The 27,195-nt window shown below is 61.8% G+C and overlaps 2 protein-coding genes and 1 non-coding gene across 4 annotated transcripts in view; 2 read left to right on the forward strand and 1 right to left on the reverse strand.

Moving 5' to 3' along the window:
• Window positions 1-27,195, reverse strand: part of IFT140 (intraflagellar transport 140) — a 74,797-nt gene that overhangs the window by 5,045 nt on the left and 42,557 nt on the right. For both annotated transcript variants that reach the window (XM_047713157.1, XM_047713156.1), the window contains exons 20-30: window positions 7,751-7,928; window positions 7,122-7,312; window positions 6,693-6,788; window positions 6,261-6,393; window positions 6,043-6,186; window positions 5,232-5,360; window positions 4,940-5,122; window positions 2,006-2,212; window positions 1,566-1,778; window positions 1,310-1,476; window positions 539-680 (exon numbers count right to left, since the gene is read on the reverse strand). In XM_047713157.1, the coding sequence (XP_047569113.1) occupies window positions 539-680; window positions 1,310-1,476; window positions 1,566-1,778; window positions 2,006-2,212; window positions 4,940-5,122; window positions 5,232-5,360; window positions 6,043-6,186; window positions 6,261-6,393; window positions 6,693-6,788; window positions 7,122-7,312; window positions 7,751-7,928 (1,783 nt within the window). The remainder of the gene's footprint in view (window positions 1-538; window positions 681-1,309; window positions 1,477-1,565; window positions 1,779-2,005; window positions 2,213-4,939; window positions 5,123-5,231; window positions 5,361-6,042; window positions 6,187-6,260; window positions 6,394-6,692; window positions 6,789-7,121; window positions 7,313-7,750; window positions 7,929-27,195) is intronic.
• On the forward strand, window positions 10,074-10,204 carry LOC125091219 (small nucleolar RNA SNORA72). Its single transcript, XR_007124616.1, has one exon. It is a non-coding gene; the product is annotated as a small nucleolar RNA SNORA72 (small nucleolar RNA).
• TMEM204 (transmembrane protein 204) lies at window positions 11,645-26,695 on the forward strand. The gene is made up of 3 exons (XM_047713170.1): window positions 11,645-12,554; window positions 16,691-16,846; window positions 25,719-26,695. The coding sequence occupies exons 1-3, from the start codon at window positions 12,275-12,277 to the stop codon at window positions 25,961-25,963; spliced, it is 681 nt and encodes a 226-aa protein (XP_047569126.1). The 5' UTR covers window positions 11,645-12,274; the 3' UTR covers window positions 25,964-26,695.

Below are 27,195 nucleotides of genomic sequence, written 5' to 3' on the forward strand. Positions count from 1 at the left end.
CCTAGTGTTACGTGACCTCTTTCAGAGAACACAGGAGGTGGCCAGAGCATGTGGCCCGAAGCACCTTGACACCAACCACAAAAGAGAGAGCACAAAAGAGAAACTAAAGGAAAGTCAGGCAGTTTCTGAAAATGAGAAACGCGCTAGCTGTGCGACCTCGGCGTCCCGCCCTGAGGTGTCCCATCTAGTATCCGCGAACTGAGGGGGAAGGGCAGGACGCGTGCCGGCTGTGCCATTCACATATCACTCAGAAAAATACCCGTTTCGTGTGTAAAGCATCAAACAGAAAGAAGACATGCAAACAGAACGAATAAACAAACGTGGCAAAACGCTGAGAACTGCGGAGTCCGGTAAAGGTACCTGTGGCTTCTGTTATTCTTGTGAATGTCTCAGTTTGAAATTATTTCAAAAGAAAAAGAAAAGGCTAAAAGGACAAATACAGAAAAGCACCTCTTCACCGTGAGCTCCCGCCCCCCCCAGGCTGAGAGTGGGGGCCGCCAGCAGCAGAAGCAGACCCCGAGCCCCACGAGGGCCTCACCGTCTGGAAGTCCTCGGCCTGCAGAAAGTGCTGCACCAGGAAGCTGCAGACGTCCCCGACGCGGACGGCGCCGTCCAGCTCGGGCTCCTCCAGCAGCAGCTCGCACTGCCGGACAGCCTCCTTGGGGTCCTCGGCGTACGTCCTGCCGAGAGCGGAGTCGGTGGAGCCCGAGCCCAGAAGCCCGCCACGGGTCAGGGGCTACGGAGCTCCTGGCATTCGCGGGATGGAACTTTCGTGAAGTCAGCTCCCGTGAATTAAACAAATTCTCTAATGACTTCACAGACTCACTGATTCACTTAATAAAAACTTCCTGGCCGCTCGCAGTCCCGGTACCGCGGTGGACTCAGCCTGTCACCCCAGTCCCTGCTGGTTACCGGTCTGGAGGGGGCACCGTGATGCAGGGGGACATGGGGCAGGGGGTGAGCCTGAGCAAAGGCCAGCGCAGGGACGCGCTCCACAGGGCACACGCGGGTCTGCCGCAGAGCAGTGTGCGAGCCGGGGAGGGTCCCGGGGGAGGGACCCAGCGGGCCTTGGTCCATGGCCGGGACTGCAGTCCCGGGGGGCAGGGGGAGGGTGTCAAGCTCCAGGTTTGGGGAATTCCCCAGGAGGAGCTCAGCACGGAGGCGGCAACTCATCGTCCATGTGTCCTACTTAGGGCCTGCGGGACTCCTCTGCTCTTGCTCCCTGCCCGCGAAGCCGGGCCTGGTCCGCGGCCGGGAGAGGAGCCTGGGGGCCGTGTGTCCCTGCTTGCCCGCGCTGCGGCGCACACACCTGCGGGCCTGGGTGAACCGCTTCACCAGCGTCATCTTGCTCTGCAGCTGAGCCAGCTTGGTCTCCTGCTCCAGGGGGCTCTTGGCCTTGGCCTTGGACAGGCACTTGTAGGCCTCAGTCAGCGCCCCGTGGGCTTTGTCGTAGTTCTGGTACTCGTCGATCTCCACCTGCGCGGGTGAGCGCCGTCAGCACAGAGGAGCCCCCTGGGCCCCGGCACCCTCCCGGGGGGTCCTGGCCCTGGCAGGAGGGTCTGTACCTGGGCACAGGCGTCGTAGAAGCCGGCCAGCAGGTCGAGGGCCCGGCCCTTGGTGTAGAAGCTGATGATGTTCCTCATGGTCTCCGGCTCCTTCTGCCAGTCGAGCGCCTGGAGGTAGTTGGCGGCCATGATGTAGATCTCCTTCTGCCTCGACACGCCCGCGAAGAACACGATCTTCTCCGTGTCCCCAGACTTCAGCAGCGCCCTCATGGCCTAGCCGGAGGGAGGGCGGAGGAAGAGCGGGGCCTGGCAACGCGGCGCGGCCCTCTGCCCCTCGCTCGGGCGGGGTGTCGCCGCAAGAGGGAGCTCGGGGCTCCTCTGTCTGCGCAGGGCCCCGGGAAGCCGCTGCCCCGGACAGCGCAGCCCTGGAGGGTGAGCCCCGCCCCCAAGCCCCCGCCCCGCCCCCGCCCCGCCCCCAGGCCCCCGCCGGCCGCGCTCACCTGCAGCTTGTTCCCCGCCTGCGTGTACTTCTTGGTGGCCAGGTGGTAGCTGCCCTGGCGCACGCAGCAGTCGGCGATCTGCTCCAGCAGCTGGCGCCGAGACTCCTCCGACAGGTCCTTGGAGTCCCTGGACGCGGTCATCTTCTCGGCCATGTCCTCGGTGATGGTCATGTTCTGCTCCAGGCAAAGCTGCAGGGCTTCGTGGTACTGCAAGCCGGGAAGGGGCGGTGAGAGCGGGGTGCGGGGGAGGCCAGGCCCTCAGCCCAGGGGCAGCCCCTGCCTGCCGGGTCGCACGCCCCAGGGCGGGGACGGGACGCGCTCGCTGGGCACGGGCCAACACTCGTGCACGGACTCTCTCACGCTGTTCACGCCCTGAGATGGGACGAGGGGAACGTGGACTCGGAAGAATGCTGCGTTGGTCGTGGGAGGAAAAGAAACCAGAAGTTAATTTCCTTCTACAGTTCGTTTCAAATTTTTAAGCTAAGGGCTTTGATTAGTCTTCTTGAAAATCGAAGGGAAATTTTACAGCCTTCCCTTAAGAACCGGTCTTGCACAAACAGTGGATGTCTTGGAGGCGGTGTCCTCTCCGTCGGTCAGGAGCTGCGTGGGACCCAGCACAGCGACAACACTGGAGCCCTCAGCGGCCCCCCCCTTGCCGCAGGGAAGGAGGTTCTTTACGCGCGGATAGCCGCGAGTGGGTGCCACCCACGTGTACAGTCCTGCTGAGGACGGATCCCGAGGACGGAAGCGCTGGGTCAAGGGGCCCGTGAGCTCTCCTGGAGACGGACGCTGTGCTTACACCCAGCCCGAGTGTCTGCTCCCTTGACTCCCTGCGGCCTGCTGACTTCCTACCTTCACTGGTCTAACCCAGGACAAGTGGGATCTTCGGGAGTTTTCATCTGTGCGTGTCTGTGGAGCAGGCCAAGTGTCTGATGTGCTGGGTCTGCCCACAGTTCCTTCTTAGAATAAACCGTCCATAGTCTTTGTCCCTTTCTTTGGAGTGGCTGCTAAATTTCTTACTGGTTCATAGGAACTCCGTACCTATTACGAACATTACACTTTGGGATAGATAGAAGTAGGATACGTTATTTCCCCCATTATTTATCCTTACTTTTTAATGGTGTTTTTTCCATGTGTGATTTTTCAGATTTACATTTGGCTGAATGGATCAGTCCTTCCCATTGGCATTTGGGTTTTGAATCCTACTTAGAAGATGCCTTTCTTCTCTTGAGATTGTTCAAGACATCACAGTTTCCAGGGGAGCAGGGCTGTGTGGCTGACACACAACTTAGGCCACCTGGAACGGGCTGGGACGGGACTTACCTTGGTGCTTTCCCAGCAGTGGTCGGGGGGCCTCGACCCCTTCACCAGAGGCTCGCGTTCCGCCCGCTGCTGGGAAATGCTCCTTTGCACATACGAGATGTGCCTGTGCAAGTGGTGCTATGTCTGGATTTTCTGGTATTTTCTGCTGACCCGCAAGCCTGGTCCTGCTCCAACCCCCATTATCCTCCCTGTCACGTATTTTACTGTCTGGGGGCTTAATCACCTCTGTTAATCTTCCTCCAGAGCTCTCCTGGCTGTTCTGCCTTGTCTGGTTTTCATGGTCAAACTACAGAATCCACTTATCTGGCTAGAGAAAGCCCAGTGGTGTTTCTCCTGGAGTCAGATTAGGTATGGCGCTGCCTTGGGGAGGGTGGACATGTGCATGTGTTGGGTCTTTCTAGAACACGTGCTCAGGAATTCTTGGGTTGCTCACCCGGGAAACACTCAAACTGTAAGATTCTGGCTTCAGCGAGAGAGATCTTTCAATTTGGACAGGCTAATTTTGCATGAGTAACCATCTTCTACGTCACCATTCAGTGGCTATCCGGGAGAATCTTTCTACAGTGCTGGCGAGGCTGTGGGGCATTGGGACACTGTGCGCGGCTGGCAGGGGCACACTGGGGTGCCGCATGGAAGGCCGTCTGGATGTCCCTCACACAGCGAGAACGGTTACCAGATGACCTGGTAGTTTGAGTTCTGGGTAAACACCCAAAGGAACTGAAAGCAGGGCTCTTGAGAGATACGTGTCCACGCGTGTCCGCGGCAGCACTATGCACAAGAGTCAAGAGGTAGAGGCCACACAGTGTCCACGGACGGGCAGGCCCCGGGCAGCATGCACACGAGGGCAGCATGGCGCAGCCTTAGAAAGGAAGGACATTCTGGGGGCACTTGGGTGGCCCCATCGGTCAGGTGTCTGACTCTCCGTTTCGGCTCAGGTCATGATCTCAGGGTCGTGAGATCGAGCCGCATCAGGCTCTGCACTCAGCAGGGAGTCTGCTCGGGTCTGTCTCCCTTTCCCTCTGCCGCTCCCATTTGCGCGCACATGCTCTCTTCTCAACACAAAACAAAACAAAAACGAAGGACATTCTGACACCTGCAGCCACATGGATGAAGCCTGACAACGTGACACTCAGGGAAGCCAGACTCGAGACGAATCCTGTGTGATTCCAGGTACAATGGTCCTTGGCACGGTCCCACGCACACACACAGAAGGGGGGGCGGGGCTGGGGAGCGGCTGGGGGGCTGGCGTTCAGTGGGGCAGCGTTTCAGCTTTGCAAGATGAAAACAGGGGCACGGAGACGGTTCTCACTACAGTGCGAACGCACTTGGTAACACTGAGCCGTACCCTTAAAAGGCAGTGACGATGGTGACTTACATGGTACCTGTATTTTACCACGCGTTCACCACCCAGGCTGTGGGGGTTACGAAAGGAGCAGCTGTGCGAGGTGACCCTGTTCCTAGCGCTCCTTCACCCGGGGCAGGTGGGAGCCACGGGCCTCTTGGGACATCGTAACTGTGAGAGATGGCGAAGCCACAGCCACCGAGTCTGGAAAAGGCAGCCCCCGGGCCTCGGTGCCCGAGTGGGTGCTGAGCGGGGACTCCTAACCGTACCTTCTTTGCGGCCAGCAGCAGCTCGACCGCCTTCTCGTACTGGCTGTGCTCGATGAAGAAGTCAGAACAGCGGGCCAGCAGGGCGGGATCCGAGCGCTCGTCCAGGTCCTCTGCTATGAGCTGCAGGGCCACGAACTGCTGGGTGGCGAAGGCCAGCTCCAGGGCCTTGGAGAAGTGGCCAGCCTGCGGACAGGAGGTGCTCTGAGCAGCCGCCCAAGCCCCAGGCCCTGAGAAGGCCCGAGTGACCCCGGCATATACCGAGGCAGGCCCCGGCGTGCCCACCCTCGCTCACCTTGTGGTACAGCATGACCGCCCTGTCCATGTGCTCGCCCTTGTCCTCGTAGTAGAGCGCTGCCTCGGTCATGTCCTCGGGCGAGCTCAGCAGGGCCAGGTTCATGAGCTGGTCATCCAGGCCATTCTCCTGTGGGGGACAGTGGATGTCCAGGGCTTCCTGTGCGGGCTTGCTAAGGGTGCCAAGGGGCAGCCCACCACCCCCACTCGGGCACGCCGCTGGCCCACGTGACATCGGCTTCTTTCTTTCTTTCTGAACATTTCATTTATTTGAGAGAGAGTGAGAGAGAGAGCACAGGCAGGAGAAGTGGCAGGCAAAGGGAAAGAGAAGCCAACTCCCCACTAAGCAGGGAGCCCGACGTGGGATTCGATTCCAGGACCCTGACCCGAAGGCAGACACTTAACAACTGAGGCACCCAGGTGCTCCCATGACGATGGTTTCTAACCAGTGTCAGACGGTCACATGCAGTCTGTGCACCAGAATTTGGGGGCCCCCTTTTTCTATTAACAGAACACAGGTCTCCGAGCCCTGGGCTGGGTCACGTCCACGCATGCAGAATGTCCTTCCTGCTGCGTACAGGCCACGAGCTACGAGCCAGCCTGCGTGCTTGCAGGAGAGCCGTGGAAGCCAAAGGGCTTCTTGGTGGCACTTCACGAAGTCCCTGGGGAGCAGCGGCAGTCACCCAGACAGGAGCGACGTGCGAATGGGCCCCGGGGTGGGGGACGTGGCGTCCACCATGCAGCTCTCTGGGGCCCCTCTGCCCGCCTGCATGGCGTGGACCGTCCGGGGCTGCGTGCCCGCTGGCGCCTACCTTGCAGAGGCGGATGGCGTTGTTGAAGGCCTGCGCCCGCGAGTAGAAGTGTACTGCCTGCCTCACCTCCTCCTGGCTCTCGTACTGGCGGGCCAGGTGGTAGGACGCCGCCCAGCTGCCGCTCTCGTTGGCGATCTCAGCAGCCTGGAGAGAGAGGAGGGAGCCCTGGGGCTCTGTCTGCGCCTCCCCTTGCCCCGCAGGCCCCGGGACGCCCCTACCTTCTGAACGTTGCCCTGGAAGCAGTGGATGCGGACCAGGGAGAAGTAGTCCTCTGCCAGCTCGTAGTAGCGCAGTGCCGCGTCCATCTCGGCTTGACTCTCCAGGTACTGGGCCCACCACCGCCACAGGGTCCTGCGACGAGCCCACCAGCCCCGCTAAGGGCTTGCGGCCCCTGGAAAGGATCCCCGGATCCCCAACGCCACCCTCGCCGTGCATTCACGCGGCCAGCAGCCAGGAGGGAGCGTGCCAGCTGGGTGGCTCGGCCAGGACTGAGGTCCCAGGGTCTGGACAGGCCCCACCCTGGTAGGCTGGGGAGCAGCTCCCAGGGAGGGATCGGTACCCCCACCTTCCCACGGGAAGCAACAGAGGGAGGCTCCCGGCCCCATGGCAAACCCACAGTCCGCCTGCCGACCACCAGCAGCGACACTCACTTGTCCTTCATCTTATTGACATACATCTCCAGTGACTGCAGGTCCTCCGACAGCATCCTGGGCACCTCGAAGCGGTGGGTGTCTGACTTCTCGTAGCTGTGAGAGAAGAGAAACAGCGGCTTCTCCCCACGGTCTCACCCTATGTCAGCGCCCAGCGGGTCACAGTGCTGTGGTGGTACAGCCAGTGACCCTGGGCCTGGAGACCCAGAACCTGGCGCGGGCTGGGAGGCTCTTCTGGTGTCTGAGGTTCTTCTGGTGAGAGCGAGCTCAAGCTCCCCCTGTACACCCAGAGGCCACCACCTTCCCCGAGGCAGTGCCTCATCGAGAAGCTTCCTCTACGGGCTCCTACTACGGCCTCACTGGGACGGAGGAAGAAGCCAGAGTAAGCGGGCCCTCCCCGGCTCAGTCTGGACGGGGCCCCGCGCTCACTAGCTGAGGGCCAGACCGCGGTCAGCGCTGGCCTCCAGGTGCCTGGCGTAGTTGTAGTAGGTGGCCCGCAGGTGGATACGGTCGTGGAGCTCCGCGACCTCCACGGCCTTCTGCCACTGGTCAGAGGCCTGGTACAGCTTGTTCACGAGGTCGTAGCGCCCGCACTTCCTATACAACTGCTCGGCATCCTCCTGGAGATGGGACAGCGTGCATCAGCCCTCGGGCTCCCAGACAGCGGCCCCCGCAGGCAGCGACACCACACGCCGTCGCAGCACTCTGTCCTATGGCGTCAGCCCCGGAAGGCTGGGGGCTGCCCTGCACGCTGGGGAGGAGACCCCACCTGCCGCAGCGTCCTGTGGACAAGGAGCTGACTCGGGCTGCCTGCCCCCTCCCTGCCTGGTCCCCTAGGTTCTCGCGATGCCGTGAGCCCATGCACGGGCAGGAGATGGGGAGGACACCGGAGAGGGGAGAGGCCTCACTCTGCTTTCTGGCTCCAACTCCTTCAAGGGGGTTTCTGTTCCTTGCTACCGCATGGCCCAGACCCACATACGCTGGCCGGCCCTGTGAGGCCAGTGCCTGCCCCCCGCCAACCTCCCCCTCTGCCCGCGCTAGTGCAGCGCCCGACTCACCAGCATGCCTAGCTGGATGGCCAGCATGGCCACCCTGGCCTCCGGCTCTGGCTCCCGCTCGGCCTCCCGCAGCGCCCGCGCTCCACGCGCGTGGCCCATATTCCCCAGGCACACCTTGGCGACGTCCAGCCGCTGGGTCTTCACGCACATGCGCGCCATGTTCTCCCAGACCGCCTCCCTGTGCCGGAGATGCGGCGGTCCCGTGAGCTCGCAGCCCTCGCACCCCTGCCCCTGCCCCTACTGCCGCCCCAAGACGCAGACCCAACGGGCTTCACCAGCACAGCAACGTGGCTCCGACCCCTCCCCGGGCTGAAGTCAGACCCTCTCAGACAGGCCCCCGCACACCCGCTTTCCTCCCTACCCTGATGGCCGCCTGCGTGGTGCTACACCTGTCTGCACCCTCTGCCAAGCCGTGGAGGCGGCCGAGCTGCCCTCCGCAGGGAAACACAGGGAGAAGATGCCGTGGAGCCCTGGCCAGGAGGCCCCTGAGAACCAGTGTGGGAGGTCCAGGTGGGATTTGTTGGTGGGCCCGGGCTGAACGGAGGTGGGGGTCCTGAAGACGATCCTGCATGTCCCCCGGACTCCGTCCTCGTGCTCCTGGGCCCCCACGGGGCTCCATGCAGCAAGGGCTGCGCTGGCCAGACACAAGCCCTTCCCTTCTCCAAATGCGTTCCACGTGGGAGCCTTTTCCAAAATACTCCACACCCCAGGGTATCGGGGACTCTCTCCCCCACCCTCTGCTGCGTCCAGAAAACAGGTGGCTGATCTCTGGCGTTCAAGGGGAAACGCCGAGTAAGCCAAGGAACACGCAGCTGTCCCAGAGCCTTTCCCTGACCCGGTTCCCTTGTGCCTCCCTGGGCTAGTGCTGCTGGGCCTGCTGTGTGCATGAGTGGGACAGGTCGCCGGAGGCCGGGGTGCTCCCACACCGGGCTCTGAGCCGGGCCACCAGGGGCCCCCCGCCGAGCTTGGGGGTGGGAATTGAGCCCTGGAAGAGTGGCGGGGGCAGGCCCTCCCGCTGGGCCGAGGCGGTGGCCTGGGAGCTCCGCCACCAGCCTCAACGCAGGACCAGGACGCAGGACGAGGAACTCTGGGTTTGGAACAGCTGCCAGCCCCCCACAGCCCCCCACAGCCCCCCACAGCTCCGGCACTTCCTGCTGCCCCGCCCCGCCCCGCCGTCCTCCCATCTGCACCGCATCAGCACGAGAGGCGCAGACGCCAGAGCACATGGCTGCCCAGGGACCCTGCCTGAAGACGGCCCCCCTTTCTGGAAAAGCCTTCTTGAAAGCTGCTGGAACTGGCCACACAGGCCCCCCTTCTCAGGCCTGCCACTCAGGCTTGCGGAGTTCAGGGCCTCCCGGCCCACCACACAGACCAAGCTTCCCCGCTCCGAGACTAAGCTCCTGCCCACCCAGCCATCATGTGCAGGAACAGGGCAGGTGCTACTCCCCGCCCCCCCGCCCCGACCACCAACCCCCGTGCCCAGCATGGGCAACTCAGGAGGACAGGAAGGACCAGTCTTTGGGAGGTCTGGGTGTCAGGGTGGGGCCCAGGGTAAATTTTTTTTTTTTTAAAGATTTTATTTATTTATTTGACAGAGATCTGCAGAGAGGCAGGCAGAGAGAGGGAAAGGGAAGCAGCCTCCCTGCTGAGCAGAGAGCCCTATGTGAGGCTCGATCCCAGGACTCTGGGATCATGACTTGAGCCGAAGGCAGAGGCTTAACCCACTGAGCCACCCAGGTGTCACCCCAGGGTAACTCTTAACTCATATTCTGTACCTAGGCCTGTGGCTCCCAGCTAGAATCGGGATCGTGGACGGGGCAGGGCCTCCAGACACCAGCTGGTATGGGAGCTGATAGTGGATCCAGCAGCCATCAAAGACCTCCCAGGGACAAATGACTTAAATAAATAAGGTGGGGGGACTGATCCCTCCAAGCAGAAGTGTTGGAAGAGCCTCCTTGTGGAGGCGACGCACTACACTGTGTCCCTAGGGACTCTTGAGTGGTCCTAGTCCTCCTGGGAGAAGGGGGCCATGGCAGAGAGCCATGGGGGCCCCCTGGAATCCCCAGGAGGCTGGAGCAGAGATGGGGGGACAGGACACAGGCCAAGGAGAGAAGACAAGGGCAAGAACTCAGTTGATGCATTTGCTACATAGTCTGCTGGGAGAAATGCTGAAGAAGGCCAAACCCTCATGGAGTGGAAGGGCAGACGACTCCTCAAAGACCCCTGTCTTGCAGGGACATAGGCTTGGTGGTGCGGGGGGCCGTGCCTTGCCCGCACCAGGTGCAGAGCCCCCTACGGACATGTGATCTCAAATAATGGGGGCCGGGGAATATTTTTGCTGTTCTGATTTTGTAATAATCACGAGAGGCTAAAAATTGGCTATGTTAAGACCACACATGTGTCCCCAGACCTGGTTCTTTCCCTAGTCTGGTTTGATCAAGGCTGGTGATAGACCAAGTCTGATGTATTTGATGCATCTCTCTTTTTAAAGATTTTATTAACGTGAGAGAGAAACAGCTGTGCACGTGCCCGAGCAGGGGGGCAGAGACGGCAGTGGGGTAAGAATTCAAGCGGACTCTGCACTGCGCACAGAACCCGATCAGGGCTCGATCCCACGACCCCACGACCACAACCTGGGTAGAAACCAAGCGTTGGATGCTCAACCCACAGAGCCACCCAGGTGCCCCTCTAACGGACCTTATGTGTGCGACTCCAGGCATCTGGTCACCCTTGAGAGAGGACAGCTCAGCGAATGTTAGTGATTTTTGAAGGGAACCCCTGCCCATTTAACAATTACCAGTTGCCACCGAATGAGCTGTAAAACTAAGAACCAACCCCCCAAATGAAAAAACCTATAAAGTAACAGGGGCTGAGGCTTCCAAGGCACACTAGGGGCTGCTGTGTCAGAGGCGCTGGAGCTCCCCGTAGCTCCAGAAGCAGGAGGCAAGAGGGGGGCAGGCAAGCCGAGGGGACCAGGCCAGTCCCACTATGCCGGGCACATCTTGCTGCCTCTGTCACCTGGGCAGGTGTGTGGCCTCCCTGCACCCCAGCCTCCTCGCCTGTGACGAGTGCGCCAGATAGCGAGCGGGCAGCTCGGAGCCCGAGGCTCTGACCGGACGGCATCCGGGCGCGCATGCTAGAAGTGGGTGTGCGGCGGCCCTCCTCTCCGTGCGCAGCTGCTTCAGGACCCCAGCTGGGTGTGGCGTCTCAGAGGGTCAGCACCGCCCCTGAACTGCGGGTCCACACCTGCAAAAGGGACTGAGCTCCCTCATCGGACACGCGGTCAGCACAATCACAGCCCAGGCCACAAACCCCAGTCCCTCCACCCTCAGGCCTCACTGGGGGACCTGCACTGCGGGTCCAGGACCCGACCCCCGCACCTCCCTCCAGGACCATGCTCTCGCCTGCCTGTTCTGTGGATGTGGGCCCCGATCCGCCCATCTGGGTGGCAAGTGGGGGCCTCTACACCGTGCCCGGCCATGTCATCCACTGTCCGTGAACCCCTGTGACAAGGGCAGGCCCTGGGGCACCTACATGCCAGGGGAACCACAAGATGGCTGTGGGTGACCGGCCACCCACGCCCTGCCCACCCAGGCCCCGGGCCCAGGGCAGGAGCGTGCCCCTTGGGGACCACCTGCCTCCGTGGCTGCTCTGGAGTACCTGAGCGCAGGGCTGGTGGGGTGCGAGACAGACAGGTGGGACCATGGGTCTGCTCTGAGCAGGCACCCGGGCCTTCCCTTTAGGAAAGGAAGGTGGGGAGGGCAGGGGAGGAGGGTCCCAGAGCAGGAGCTGAGAAGGCCGCCCTGCTTTCCTATCAGGAAACACATCCTGTTAGTGTCTGGCTGCCGTGGCCTGGCCACTATTTGTTGCAGTTGGCTACGCCCTCCATCCAGCTCACAAAAAACAGCCTCAAAAACAACCATTTCCTCTCTGCGGAGTGGCGGGGGCGGGGGGCGCACGCGCGCTCACACACACACGCACACGCACACGCACTTCCCCGCTGCAGGCGCACTGCCTTCCAGGACTAGCTGTTTCGTGGCAGAGGCACAGGGCAGGGTCGCACGCAGCGAGAGGCGGAACGGCTCCCGGCACAGCTAGCCTCGGCCCTGCTCCGAGCCTGGCCGCTGGCTCCGCTGTGTGGAGCTGGTTCTCCGGAGTGAGGCGGGACAGACCCCCACGTTGCCACCCACCTCTCCGGTTTCGTGTGGGAAGAAGAGGCCTTGCCTCCCAGGAAGACGGCGCGCGCACGACTCTGGACTCTCACGGGTGCCCCGGCTTCCTCCCGGGGATGGGCCGAGAGGCCGGCTGCAGCTCAGGCCTGGCCCTGCTCCAGGTGCAGGAGGGAGGGTAAGGAGGGCCCGAGGTGAGCTCACTGCACCTGTCACACGGGCCTTCCCCATGCTGCGAAGAATGAGCGCTGATGTCCTCTAGCAGCCCCTAGCTGGTCTCGGCTCTCCCTGGCCACAGCAGCTGAGCGGGGCTGGGACTTTCTCCACGACCGGCAGACAGCACCGGCAGTCAGCGATGACTGTCCAGAAACTGGTGGCCACGGCAGTGCTAGTGGCCCTGGTCTCCCTTGTCCTCAACAACGTGGCGGCCTTCACCCCCAACTGGGTGTACCAGACGCTGGAGGACGGGCGCAAGCGGAGCGTGGGGCTGTGGAAGTCCTGCTGGCTGGCGGACAGGGCCCGGGGAGGACCGAGCACCGGGCTGCGGCCGGGGCAGACGGACGCACGGGACTGTGAAGCTGTGGGCTGGGGCTCTGAGGCGGCAGGATTCCAGGAGGCTCGAGGCACCGTCAAACGTAAGTCTGCTTCTCTTTGTGCCTCCTTTAGGGCGGTCAGGACCCGCGAGCTCTGATGGCTCGAGGTGGGCGTGGGGCGTGCGTTTGGTGACGGGCAACCCGGGCGAGCCCCGAGCTCTGAACCCACCCTCCCAGTGGGGCCCACACCTGCCCCCCAGCTCCTCGAGGACAGAATTCTTCCTGCGGGGAGGTGGGGATTTTCTCTGCCTCCACGCGCGGGGAAAGGGCAGACACATTAACCAGACCAAGAGGGACCCACTTTTCTTGGTGGAAAATACACCTCGTTAGGGAGTAAAATAAACAAGGAGCTTAAAACACGTGGCTGAGTTCTGACTTCATTCCACAGCTGTCGGGGTCATCGAGGCAGGACTTCCGGGAGACCAGCCACAGGGGCAGAGAAGGGGCTCCCGGCCACGGCTCTGGAGAGGAGAGCCCCTTCTGTCTTGTCCTGACCCTGGCCGGTTGCTGGCAGTGGGGTCTGTTTACTGCTCTGGAAGGTGGGGAGTGGACTTTGACCGTGGGGTCAGGTCCGAGTGTGTGGGTGGGAAGGCTCGCAAAGAGACATTGGTCACCTAATGTGTCATCTATGAGGTCACAGCCGCTGACAGGCAGAGGTCTCTCGAGCTGACTCTTCCAAGCTGTTGACGAGGGTCTCGCTCGCAGACGGGCAGGAGGCAGAGCTCGCCCTCTTGAGAGCACGAGGCCTTGGCTGGGCCTTTGCTAACTGCTCTGCGTCCGACAAGTCCTCAAGGAGCACAGGCGAGGAGCTCTGTGCTCGGCGTAGGAATGTCCCCACCTGCCACGTGCTTGGAGCCCTGGTACTCGAGGAAGTGCGGCGGGGCTGGTATCCAAGTCCACAAAGAGATGGAGGCTGCAAGAGACACGTGCTCAGCCGAGGTCCCTGCGGGGGAGGGCAACCCCAGTCTGTCCACTCAGAGCCCTCTGCCACGCAGCCTGAGGGTCTGTCAGCCCCTCCCACCTCCCTGACACACAGGATTTTCAAACTTTTCCACAGACTCTCGGAATTCAGTGCAGCTGACTTTGGGTTCCAGGGGACTCGCTGGGTCCTGGAGCTGTCCTGAGGAGTCCTTCAAGCCAGCGACCCTGCGGCTCTAGTGTGGGCTCTGCGCCATCCAGCCCACAAAGCACTCCCAGCCTGGACCTCAGGGTCGAGCAGGTGCCCTCCCTGGGCATCCACACCCTCTGTGACCTTGCCAAGGCCAGGAGGGTACACGGGGTGGGGATGTGCTCTGCCTCCAGACCCCCTGCCCACCTGGCCAGCAGCCTATTGTCCCTCCCTGACTTGATAAGCTCCTTGTGGGACTTCTACAGCAGCCTCGCCCCTGGTAACGCGTCTGTGGCGGCTGAGCCTTAACCTCTGAGCACCAGTGTGTGCCCCAAGCCAGGGAGACACCATGGAGGGTTCTTGTGAGGGACGCTGAGTCCCTGACGCACTTCTCACTGGGTCCATGTGCTCGGGCTGCAGGGCGGCCGGAGCAGCGAGCCGGCTCATCTGTGAGCAGCCTCCCAGCACCTAGTTTCTGAGCTCCCAGGCTCAGGACCCCAGGGAACACCCCGGCCCCTCTGCACTGCCACTGCGCTGGGTGCAGGGATGGGGGAGGAAGGGGCGGCTGGCGCTGTGCTCAGATGCACGCTGGCTCAGCACCAAGCACCCCGCCGTGCCACAGGCTCCACAGTCATACCGATCCGTGAGAGTTTGGCGTTGGTGGCCGCAGGCCTGACTCGATCCATCCCAAACTCCCCGTCTCAGGAGCGAGAGTCAAGTCGTCCTAGAGACTCTAGATGTTGCGGCAGGTGGGGGGGTGTGTGTGGCGGCAGCTCAGGGATGGGCGTCATGCTCGTCTGCTCTGCTCCCAGGGTCCTGGCAACACCCTGCAGAGCCCAGAGTCCAAGACACCCGTGCTCATGGGGCACACGTGGTGAGGTGGCCTCACCTGACGTCCTGGACTCCGTCAGGGGACTGTGTGCAGGGTTCCTGAGTGACACGGCACATGGGGCCCTGTCCTCCAGAACCAGGGGCTCTTCCTTCCCTCCACCTCGCTGGGCTGTGTGCGGCGGTCGTGACGGTTACCTCTGCTCGGGGGGCTTTCCTCACTGGAAGGAGCGGTGGGGACTCGGCAGGGATGAGTCCTGGTCGGACTTGCTCTCTGGGCGTTTCTTGTCGTTCCAGATTCCAGACATTGTCAGGCCCCCTAACCTCCTTTTCTAAAGCGAGGAAGGGGTGAGTAGGCACGCAGTTAAACCTGGGGCACCCTGCCCAGAGGGGGTCACCGCTCTCTGACCCCAGCGGGCGAGGAGTCTCACCACCAAAGCAGACAGAGGGCACTGCGGCTGGGGTGCGATGGTGTGTGTCACGCTCGGACCGGCCACAGACCCTCGTGCCACGTCCTTGCAGGGTGCTGCTGCCCAGGCTACGCACATGGTGACAACAGCCCGTCAAACACCAGTGCCGGTGCACCCCTCCCCACTCGAAGGTCCCCTCCAGGTGGCTGGCGGAGGGAGTGTGGCCTGCAAGGCAAACTTTTCAGGCAGGTGGCGGGTCTGTGGGATACTGCTGTATCCCTCCCCCTCCCACATTTCCACATCCACAAGGCCAGAGGCTGATGGGGTGAGGATGCCACGGGGGGCCGTGGGTGGCCAGGGTGTGCTGTTTGATCTGTGCGCTCGGAGTCCCGGGAAGGACAGAGAGCTGGGTGGAGGGTGCAGGAGGGCAGGCTGCTCCCCTCCGTGCGAGTGTGCACCACAGACTTTCCTTGCCCGGCGCGCGAGGCTGTGCCGGGGAAGCCCACAGTTCCCTGGGCCAGCTCTGAACCCGACCGCCCACTGTGTTCACCGCCCGTCATCTCTGAGGTCACACCACCTCCCAGATCCGAGCACCTCTGAGGGTAGAAGCTCTGCGTGGTCACGTGTTGGTAAAACTAACTTCGAAGAACACAGGGCGTGAAGACCCCAGAAGAGCACACGAAAAGCAGGGCCTCCGTGGGGCAGGCCGGCCAGTCTTCAGCACACAGGAAGGGCTGGCCTGGAGCCCGATCTGTCCTGACAGCAGGACCAGTGTGGTGTCTGTCATGCATATGCGGCCACCGGTCAGGCTGGCTGTGCCGTGGGTTCCGCCGTGGAGACTGTGTGGGCAGCCAGGAAGGTTCAGGCATATTGGCCTGAAGCCCGGCTCTCAGCCTGAGCAGCTACCTCTGGCCTGGGGAGGCGAGGAAATGTGGGTGCTGGTGCCTCTCCACCAGGCCCCACTACCGCCCCGGCACCAGCAGCCCGCACTTGCCAGGCCCCGCCGTTGGCACCCCAGGTGCTTACTGACTCAGAGGAGCGTGAGGGAGTCTAGCAACGGTAGGGACGCTGTGCAGCTGCCCTGACGAGCAGAGCGTGCGCTCCCAGCCCGGGCAAGAGAGTGGCGTCGGGGAGAAAAGTCAGAGGGTAGAACTGGCCGCGCTCACCGTCCATGTGGCTCACCTATGCCGCCAGCCAGGGCAAAAGCAGCTGCTGATTCAGCGATTCAGCACGATGAGGAAGCTCGACGGGTGGGGGCGGTCATCCTCCAGCAGCCCCTCTGCCCTCAGGGCCACCCTGACTTCCCAGCGTCCAGGCCTCTGCTCCTCCGGCCCTGCCCGTGTCTGTGCTGGCCTCAGGGAAAGGCCTGGAATCTGCAGGGGGCAGGAGCCCTCAGCCTCCAACAGACAACGGGGAGGAGGAAGCTGCTCGACACGTGATGGGCAGGGGCAGCCGGACCTGGGGCGGGCAGTGGCCTAATGTCTCGGCTCCCTCCGGGCTCTCAGGCGCTAAATACAAAGGCCACCTGCCCACCTGTGGGCCACGGTCACAGACACAGTGGCAGGCTGGGGCCTGGTGAGGCAGGGCCTGGACAGCCACGGTCCTCTCTGCTCTCAGGGCAGGGGCATTGTGGGGGAGGGGCCTGACTTCCCGGGGAGCGTGCTCCTGCCCACACGTGCGGAAGCTGTGTCCCTCTGTGGACCTCTTGTGACAGCGCATGGGAGCTAGAGCGCGAGGGGCCAGGGATGGCGGGTCTGTGAGGCCCCGGGAGCAGACAGAGGCGGGAGCCAGTCCAAGCCAACCACCTGTCTTGTTCCCCGTCCTTCTCACAGTGCAGTTCGACATGATGCGCGCCTGCAACCTGGTGGCCACGGCCGCGCTCGCTGCGGGACAGCTCACCTTCGCCTTGGGGCTGACGGGCCTGTCCCTGATGTCGCCTGAGTCACAGTGCTGGGAGGAGGCCATGGCTGCCGCGTTCCAGCTGGCAAGTGAGTACCCCCGGGCCCCGGGCAGGCAGGGCGGCCGCACTCTCAGCCGTGTGGGGCTGGCGGGCCCGCTGGGGTCCTCTCACATCACCATGACCCCCGTGGGTCCCCCTCCCACCTCTCGCCGTGGGCAGAAGCGAGACAGAAACACAGGGGAGGATGCTGAGGTTGCGGTGAGCACCGCTGTGTGCTTCCGGCTGCCGCCGCGCTCCCGCGCTATCCCGCTGTAAGACGGGGTGCTCTGGGGCCGGGCACTTGAGGCTCCCGGGCTGGCTCTCTGAAGTTTGCAGCATCTGCTACGTTCTTTGCCCGTCTGCAGTGGCGAGGCTGGTGGCCTGGCTGAAGCCCCTGCTGTGACGATGCGGCAGCTGCCACAGGCCACCTCCTCCGCTGCCTCCCCCACTAACGCCATGTGATCGGGGAGGTCAGGCCGAGCACGAGGCTCTAGCTGGGCTCATCTGCACACTCTGTGACCCGCGCAGCCTCCGGGGACCCGGCCGGGGCCAGGGGCGGGCTTCTCCTTCGTGAGCAGCATGAAGCGCCAAGGACACGTTCGCACCTGAGTGCACGCCCTGTCGTGGCTCTCACACACAACGGCCCCTGCCCACAACAGGAGTGAGACGCCACGCCGGCCAGGCCTTGAGAGGCGGCTGCAGGGTCAACCGAGAAAGGACGCGGGCACACCCACGGTCCTGAAAGGCTGAGAACGGTGGCGGCGGCGGGGTAAATGACGGACGGGACTCTTTCGGGTAGTTGTGCACAAGTGGCCACGGAAGCCACAGAAGCTCTCCACGTCACCCCACGGAGCAGAGGGACTTCTCTGCTGGCTTCCCCTCCCCCTCGCCTCCTTCTCCCCGGCTCGGGTTTAATGAGCGTGGACACCTGGGGATGTTCAGGTTTTCTGCTGCCCACTGGGAACATCTGAGCGGAGGGCCTGCGGAAGGGTGACGTGCGCCGGGGTGTGGGGACGTGATGAGCCGACCCAGCTGCCTTCCCGCCGGTGGAGCGCGGCGGCACGCCCCAGCACCGAAGGTACAGTTCCAGGAGCCCCAGTAAAGACACGGCAGGAAGTCCGAAGTGAATCACTCCGGGAATAATGGCCCCCGGCCCTTATCTTTCTGGAGAATGAGGCTGACAGACTGGCAGGAATTCACATGCTGGAAAGTGACCTGGGTGGGAATCAGGAATTGGAAACAGGCCTTCCTGTGCCTTTTAATAGAAGGCGGGTGGTCCTGGACCAGTCACTTCCCCACAGCCGGGTCACCCGCAGGGCCCAGGAATGGCAAGGGCTGACCAGGCGGTTTCCAGGGAAGAGCAGCTCTGGGGCTGAGGCAGTTGGCCATGTGCCTTAGCCCTGTCACCTGCGATCCATGGGAACTGGGGCTGGTACCTCTGTCTGTCCCCGCCAGGCTGGTCTTGAGAAGCAAAGAGATGGGTGAGATGCGATCTCTGACCCCCTCGGTCTCCTTCCCTTGTCCACGCAGCTGGGTGAAAACACAGACGTCCCAGAGGACAGTGACCATTCTGAAAAATCGCTCCTCTGCCTGCTGCTGACCTTAGGGCCCTAAGGCAGAAATGGGGTCCTCGGCCTCACTGAGGCTGCTCACTTCTACCGCAGGGGCTTATCTGAAACTCCATCCCTTCCGGAAGGAAGTGGAAGATCAAGAACAGACGTGCAGGCGCTGAAGAAATGAACGGCTCTTGATCCTGAAAACAACTCCTTGCAGGGGAACAAATGGACCACAGCATCTCTTACTTAGAGTTACTGGGAGAGAGAGCGTGTGGCTTTGGTGTCAAACGGACATCTTACTTGCTGCGAACGCCCGTTCCAGAACAAGACAGTGTTGCTTCCAAATCACACATGTGTCGAACAAGTGGAGACTGGGGAGCCCTGTGCAGGAAATGTGAGCTGTGTGGCGGCAGCCCCGGGCACCCTGGGGCCCTTCCTGGCCGTGGGACAGGGGTGCTCTCTCCGGGCTGTCCCCAGATCGGCGCTGGCTCCGCTCACAGACCCTCGGACCTGCAGAGGCTGCCGGTAAAAGCCAGGAGTGCAGACTCTGCAGGCTCCTCCCTGAGCCGTCCCGCCGTCACTCCCACAGGTCTGTTTTGCCCAGAAAGGAAATGCACTTGGCGGTGCTTAGACTTGTTTCATTGACAAACAGTACAGAATGCAGCCGCGTGTCTTTCTTCCACCACGCTGCTAATTTTAGAGTTAGGTTTTTTCCTGTGCTCCGGTCTGCTTTAAACAGTCAGGGAGAGACTGAAGGGCGCCGGGATATCCTGTCCCAGGAGGGGAAATGCCTGCTGGTACCTGTTATGCAAGCGAACCTTCAGTCCCCAGGGCGGGGGCCGGAGGGTGGGCAGCGGGGTGAGAAGGTGCTGACGAATTCACGGGGAGGCCGGACAAGCTGGACTCCCTGCCCGCCCGCCCGCCGCCCTTCCTGTCCGGGCACCCGGCCCTGCTCCTCGCACCTGCTCCTCCGAGGGACCCCGTCATAGGGACACGCGGGGCCCTGAAGCTGTTGTTCTCAAACCAGTCACTGCCGGCCATTCCACCTGCTGTATTCTGCCACGTCCACGCAGTCACACGCACTAGTTTCCAGCTTCCTTGCACCATCTTCCAAGTGTCATTTTAATTTACCTTAAAGTTGAAAAACCATTTCCTGTTCCTTATTCCACCTCCACGGGCTGATCATCCCAGTGCAACCCCCATTTTCCCTGTGACGACGTCAGGACCGTGGGGGTGGGCAGAGGAGCCTGGAGGATCTGTGATGAGGACCTGCCCGCTGCTGGCCGACGGGCTGACCCCCACGCGTGCGCACACAACCCCCTCCCGCAGCCTCGTGCCCGTCCAGGCTCCTGGAGGCTGGCTCAGCAGACCTGTCCTCTGGCCTTTCTTCTCCTGCTCTGGCCGACATCTGCTCGTGCGGGTCTGCTCTCCCTGCTGCGTGAACAAAGGCGCACGGTCATCCTGGCGTGATTACTGCGGGCACTGCATCACACACCCGAGTGTCGCCTGGAGCTCTGCAGGCCGCTAAGGGCGGATTCGGCAGGCAGCGTGCCCGGTGGGACCCTTGGGGTGAGGCTCCTTCACTGTCCCTGGGGCGTCTAGGCGCCATGTCAAGTTCTGAGGCCCCGGATGGGCCACCTTGTCCCTACTCTCCCGTGTAGCTGTGGAGCTGACGCCAACCTGCTGCTGGGACCGTCCTGACCTCCTGCTGTGGGCCTGCTGGGGACGCCACACTGCCCTCGGTCAGAGCGGGGCGCGCCCCGCCGCACCTGGAGTCCGCGCCAGAGCCCCGCCAGCAGGCCTGAGGACCACCCTGACCGGTGGCCCCCAAATTTCCTAAGGTGGCCATACTGTGGCTCTTTGGGTGCTCACAGTCCTGGGCCCTGGCTGCCGGCTGCACAGGACTGATTGGCCAAGCTGGGTTCCAGGTGAAGATTCTTAGACGGGACAATCTGACAGCTCTTCCGGGCTCCTCCGCTGGCCCAGCTCCGTGTCTGCACAACTCTGGTCCAGGCTCCCTTCAGTCACGTGAGCGACCCTGCAGCGTGCTCAGACTTCCGGTTCTTCTGAAAGCCTGATCGCCACTGCTAACGGGCTTAATTCAAGTACAAATGTTTAGTTCAAACACAGACTTGCAGAGGCCTCCGCTCTGTGCTGTGCTCTGACTGCCTCCGAGACGGCACCGGGCTCTCCTCAGGGACCGTCTCCAGCGGGTCCTCACCTCCTGTGGGGACGCTGCACGGCGGGCCTGAGCTCACGCCCCGCTCCCTAGCGAGCGAACGCACAGGTGCAGCTCGGGCCCTCAGCCCTCAGTCACGGCCATTTGCACCTCAGGGTGCCGCCCTGCACGCACATCCTGGGGCCGGTGGACTGCCCACCCCCACTAGCCCGCACCCGGCCTGGCCCGGCCCTCCTCCTGGCACAAAGCCTTCCCAGCTCGTGGGATGACCGAGGGAGAAGAATCACTGCGGAAGCCCCTGGGCTCCGTGTCTCTGGCTTCTGGAAATTTTAACATTTGTTCTTACGCTGGCAAACTTTACGGACGCCCTAAGCAGTCTGTGCCCCTGAGAATGCTTGTGCCGTTGGGCCTCACGGGCCAGGGGTCTGGGAAGCGGCAGCGGTCTTGGCATCTCCTGAGCCGGTGGGGTCCCGCTGTTGCCGTAGGCTCCGGGACCTTCTCAGAGGAATATACAACTTCCTGTTTTTCACAGTAAGGCGGTGCCCGGCTCGGTCTGGACAACGTGCTTTTCTGTCTCTGGCACCTGCTTCCCTGGCGCTGGTCCGCACCCAGGCCGCGCCCCACGTTTTCCCTTCACGTCCATGTCCTCCGAGCTGCTCAGAGTGATAGCATGTCAGGCGCCACGCGGGAGCTCAGCTCCACGGAAACAGGACCAGATCCGCTGTACGTTTAGCTTTTCCTTGCCCAGAATCCCTGCCTCTGGGGAGGAACACGTGGATCCCATCATGTTGCTGCTCACAGACGCTGGGACACCCCAACCACGGCCATGCCTGGAGGTGGGCCACGCGCGAGTCCGCTCTGTGGACGCTCTCTCTGGAAGCCGTCGCAGGTGCCACGGGAGGCAGGTCTGCTGTGGGACGGTTCAGGGTTCAGCCCCATGGTCTCTCTTTCTACCACCTCCACGTGCTTGACCGTCACTCCAGCAGGAAGGCCCTGTGACAGGCCCTGAGCCCTCGGAAGCGGGCAGGAAGGAAGTGAGAGGGAAGGGATGTGCTGCGGGCTGAGCCGGGATTCACAGCGCCCGCGTGGCCCGCTCACAGGAAGGGGCTGTTTGCTTTGGAAACAGAAATTCATGAGGATGGGACTGACCCCACATGCAGAATTCGGGCTGTTTGCTCAAACTCTCCGCTTGCGTTTGTTTCTGGACAAACACGAACATCACTGGGAAGTCTTGGGCGAAAAGGCTCTGGGACAATTCTGAGGGGGTCTGCACAGCAGGGCCTGCCAGAGATGGGGGGCCCGAGGTTTAAGGCCAGCGTGGCCCGGGTCTACTCCCAGAGCCCTCGCCTCTCCCCCAGCAGGAGAATTTCATGAAGCAAACAGCGAGCAGGATTTCAGAAGAATGTCTACGCGACGGCAGTTACCCAGCGTCAAGGCAGAGGCTGCAGGCGGCCAGCGAGGCCATGTGCCCGTCCATGTGTAGTTCGCGCCACCCGCAGTGGCCCGGGTGGGGTCCATCTGCCCCTGCGCTGGCCCAACATCACATCCACCGCAGCTCAGGCGGTTCTGAGCCTGTGCCCCTGTTCTAGCAGCTTCCTGGTATCCTCCTGGTCGGGAGAGCCTCCTACATTCGTTTTTCTTAACGCTGGGGAATCAAGCCCTTTTTCTTACCATATGTGTTCTAAGCTGAACTGAAACCAAGTAAAAGCCAACATGGGTCTTTACACAGAGTAAGTCACGTACATGTGGATTCTTCAAGTCTTTTTTCACGTGAGGGTACAGAACCTGACTTCCGTTTCCACTTTGCCCGGAGAGAAGAGCCAAGTGAGGTGCAGCCTGTGAGGCCAGAGACTCGAGACGCACCTTCCGCGGGGCTGCAGACCCACCGGGGCTGCTCCCGCCAGGACTCCACAGTGCTCCGGACGGACAGACTCCCTCCAACTCCGTCCGTCTGGCTCCGCATTGATACTGACCCATCACCTCGCGGGGCGTGGGGAGCGAGGCTCAGCTTGTTCGTGCCCCTGTGAGTTCACGTTCTCCAGCCCACTGACCTGCCCCGGAGCGTCCTTTCTTTCATTTTCAACATACAAATCTGACTCTCCACACAGAAGTAGCTCCACGCTCTGGGTTTGTGCGCATCGCAGGCCACAGAGCCAAACACGAGGGAGAATGGGATAAACGGACGAAGACAGCGACAAAGTACTAACCCGCCCTACGTTCAAAGACAGACCCATACACGACACCAACCTCAGGAAAACAAGCAACAAGGCAGTTAAGAAACCCCGTGGCACTGACCAGTACACATAGGGCAGAGTCCCACATCTTGCCCCGTGGCCAAGCCCCCACATGGGCCCAAAGAGACCCTTGCCACTCAGGGATGGGACAGCGCGGTGGCGCGGCATGGGGTCCCGGAGGCAGGCGGCTGCTCTGCGCATCACTTTGTCGCTGGTCCCATGAGTTACTATTTTCACTGCCTGGAGTTGAGTGTCCATACACGGGGGCCTCTTGGTGTCAACAGCCCAGCCAACACCACTGTCTGGCAGGGTCTGCACGGGCCTGTCCCCACTACCCTGTGCTCACCACACAGGACCGGGGTGACTCAGTTACCTGGAGCCCCACGCTGTGGGGATAAATTTCATCTGCACCTCTGGAAGAAGAAAGCCAGCTCCCCTAGGACGAGGGAAGCGTGCCTCCACCGAGCACACACGACAGGCCCTCCTGCGGAGCACGGGCCACGCTGCAGAGCACACGCGCAGGCAAACTAGAGGAGGCATGGGAACCGGCATGTCCTGCGGCGGCTCCAACCCCAAGTGACGAAATCATGGCAAATGGGCCCTGTCCCCCTGATGGTCTTTGTCACCGTGAAGGTTCCTCGGAGCCCACAGTGCATTCAGTTCTGCACACGGGGTCTCTGTGGGCTTGCCTCTGCACTCTGCCCCCATACCTCCCACGCAGCCAGTGGTTCTGCAACACTGGAGCTCAGGCCGCCCGTCGGAGTTTCAAATGTTTCTGTAACCAGAGCAAACCCCCAGGGTGCTTGGCAAAGGGCACACACAGACTTGGACCACGGCAGCCGTCGCAGGGAGTTCCCTCCCGCCACGCTGGCCTCCACTGCCACCCTGCTGGCACTGCCCTCTCTGCTCAGCCTGGCTCCCTGCCTGAAGGCTCCCACCAGCCTCACCGCGAACACTTGTCCCCCAGCCGGCACCGCCTCGCTGTGACCTCAGGCACCGGCCACACGCTAGCTGGCTCTCCTGTCGTCCCCGCCCGCCCCGTCCTGCTGAGTCCTATTGAGACAAGCCGAACGAGCTCCCTTGCCTGGCAAAAAGTGCCCAAAGACACAGAAACATGAGGGACACACGAAGCATTGTCATTTTCACGGCGCAAAATGGACCCCCAGTCCTTTCTGCCGGAAGACAAAGCCTGCTGCCACAGAACTGTGAGCAAGGGACACACTCTTCACTGGGAGAGAGAGAGATGCCAGAATTTTCTTTCTGTCAGTGTGCACGACAAAGAGGATGCGTTATTTTTAACAGAAAGGAAGTATCTAGAAGCGTTCTGTGTATAACGTGCTGCAGAGAACCAGCACAGAGATCAGCCACCGCCACGGTCATCTGGCGCGTGACCGAGGGGGACAAATGTTTCTTCCGTACTTTCTGGAAGGTACAGCGGCAATGAGACCAAACGGTTCTCCTGGTTCTGGAGACCTCAGGCCTGCCCCTGTCCCTCGCCCTGCACTAATTTACAAGTTTCCAGAACCAGGAGCTGGCACTACCGCGGCTCAGCTCTGGGGCCACAGGGGTCGTGCATGATCTGGCTTCCTGAGGAAAGCAGGGGAGGCTGTGGGGAACAGAGGGACCGGCATGAACAGACGGACGGATGTCACAGCACCGGGCAGGGGGAGGGACTGCAGGGGGAGGCTGGCCTGGCCAGAGCCCAGGGCAGGGGACAGGGACGAGTCCAGGAGGAGCTAGAGAGTTCCATCCGGACCACTGTGAGAGACTGTCCTCGTCAGGCACTTTGGGTTCCAGGAAACAGCTCCCCCCAGCTCACCACATGGATGGTAGGGTGCTGCTGGAGAAGAGCTTGGGGCTGCCTGGGCCCCTGCCACCACCTGGGCCCCTCAGCCCAGCCAGACGCGGCCCCCGCGCAGCACTGTGCCGCCTTCCTGCCTCATCTGCCTCATCCGGCCCCTCCCAGAGGTTGGACTGGACCAGTCTCCCAGGCAGAGCACAGCGCAGCCTCTCCTCTGTCTCTGTTGGGGCTCCCAGCCCGGACTCAGCCCTGAGCTCTAGCAGACATCAGTGCCCGGTTATCCCGGGCGACAGGTCCCAGGCACGGAACCCTGGTTTTCCTACTGCCAGAAATGACAAGCCGTGAGAGGAAGCGACACCGACAGCGTCAGGTCCGCGTGGGGCTCTGTCCACACTCAGGACAGAGGCTGTGGGGGGGAGTGAGCAGGAGGAGGGGTGTGGGGGTGCACGGGGACCTGCAGGACCAGGTGCAGGGTGTGGAGGCGAGGGGAGGCAACAGCAGAATGGGCCGTGTCCGCAGGCCTGTCCGCAGTCCCCGACCCCGCCGCAGAGCACGTGGGCGTGGAGCATCCGGAGTTCTGGAGTTTGAAGAAAACCTCTAGCTCCTCTAGAAGCAAACACGGAGAACAAGAAAACCGCTAACACAGGACTGAGTTAGTCACCGACGTGAGCTGTTCCTGGAGACGAGTTAGCAGCTTCTGCGTCTCCCTTCACTTGAACGAATGAAGCGCTTCTGCAGGCCGGCGAGGCGCTCGGCAGAGGGGAGGCTGGCTCCATCGGGGGGCGAGGGCCAGGCAGCAGCAGCGTTACCTCCACAGGCAGGGTGGCTGGGACGTGGCCCAGCCCTGGAGACCAAAGGACATGTGCGTGGGGACCAGGCTGCTTTCTTGGGGAGCCCCCCAAGCATTAAGTAGACACACATTGTCCCTCTGCAGCCCCCCAAAGGTCACAGAAGTGCACAGAGGCCAACAAAGCAGCTCGACACCGAAGGGCCGCTCATGACTCGGGCTCCCACCCTGAGGCGGACGTAGCGGGAAGGAAGGGGGCGGCGGGGAGAGAGGGGCGCTGCGCTTCTGTGGGGCTCCACAGCCTGTTTCCAGTCCTCTTCTGGCTCTGAGTAAGGCTGTCTCAATACTTCTCTCTCGGTTGCAGGTTTCGTCCTGGTCATTGGGCTGGTGACATTCTACAGAATTGGCCCATACACCAACCTGTCCTGGTCTTGCTATCTGAACATCGGCGCCTGCCTTCTGGCCACCCTGGCAGCTGCCATGCTCATCTGGAACATTCTTCACAGGAGAGAGGACTGCATTGGGCCCCGGGTGATTGTCATCAGCCGCTCCCTGACCGCGCGGTTCCGCCGCGGGCTGGACAACGAGTATGTGGAGTCGCCGTGCTGAGCCTGCTCGGGACTCTGTCGCTGTGACTAGACGGTGCGGGAGCCCAAGGGCTGTCTGTGCGGGTGATGCGCGGGGTTTGCTATATACACATGTACGATACCCAGCTACGTTTACTACGTCATATATACGTATATCGGGCGGTCATACACTGCCTGCGCCCCCTCCTTCTGACGCACCCACGACTCGGCTTCACTTCTGTGCACGCTCCCAGGAGACCGCGGCCAACGTGCACAGATGGTGGCGGCCAGCTCGCTCGGCACCTTGGCCTAGGATTAATTTATTCTGTGTCTGCTGAGGAGCGGGTCCTCGGTCATAGTTACTTTGGGAAAGCAGGATACCCGGGAAGATTTTCTGGAATGGTCTGTGGTCTTCCTCGAGTGCCTCAATTTACAACCAGACGGTTACGGGCTTTCTGACAGGACTGTGTTCCTCATGCCTGTTTTGCTCCTGATTATTTTTTTAAGTTAAAATAAAATGCAAACTTCTCACCACTGTGTAAAACTTGTGTTTTAGCCGCTGTACTGCCACGTGGGTGAAAAGAAGTTGGTCGATTTTTCTGTCATTTTTGTGGGTTGGCGGCAAGAGAAGGCTTGGAACGTTTCCAGGACGTGGCGGGAACACAGCTGTGGGCCCTTGCTCACACCTCCATTCACCCGAGTCTCCGAGCCCATGTCACAGATCAAGCTCTGTGGCTGTGAGACGGCAGACCAACAATTGGCAGAGTAAGAGGGAAACAAAGGTCTATTTGTTTAAAAGACAATTCACAGAGATTATTGCTTTAGGTTTTTCCCTACAAAAGTCTTCACCCTAGCTTCAGCCAGATGCCGGGTGGGCTTCCGATGGCCTTGACGATACCACACTGATTCCAAACAACCCCGGTCCTACATCTGGGCGAGGTGAATCAGCGCTAACACCCCAGGCGGAACAGAAAACATCAAAGCTGCATGGGAGGGGTTCAGACCTGGCACCACCTGCGAGAACCCCAGACTGGCTGGCCACGCCTGCAAGGACCATCTGCCGCCCGCACCTTCCCGGGCGCCCCCTGGACACTGCACTGCCTCACCCCGCGCCACCTGGCGGCGGCGATTCCTAGGACATTGACACGGGCCGTGGTGGCATGCAAAGCCGGGTCCGCCCTAGGCCGGCCGGCTGCCTCCCCAACATGAGGCTGCCTCCCGCTAAGGAACGTTCGGCCATGCTGCTTTCAACCTTCCAGAGAGTGTGGAGATCAG

Source organism: Lutra lutra, chromosome 18, assembly GCF_902655055.1.
Source record: "Lutra lutra chromosome 18, mLutLut1.2, whole genome shotgun sequence".
Taxonomy (NCBI): domain Eukaryota; kingdom Metazoa; phylum Chordata; class Mammalia; order Carnivora; family Mustelidae; genus Lutra; species Lutra lutra.

Excerpts from the sequence above, each read along its gene's own strand:
- TMEM204 (XM_047713170.1), top strand. The coding sequence starts at position 12,275 with ATGACTGTCCAGAAACTGGTGGCCACGGCAGTGCTAGTGGCCCTGGTC. Across the intron at positions 12,555-16,690 it reads GGCTCGAGGCACCGTCAAAC|TGCAGTTCGACATGATGCGC; the intron begins GTAAGTCTGCTT and ends TCCTTCTCACAG. Across the intron at positions 16,847-25,718 it reads TGCCGCGTTCCAGCTGGCAA|GTTTCGTCCTGGTCATTGGG; the intron begins GTGAGTACCCCC and ends TCTCGGTTGCAG.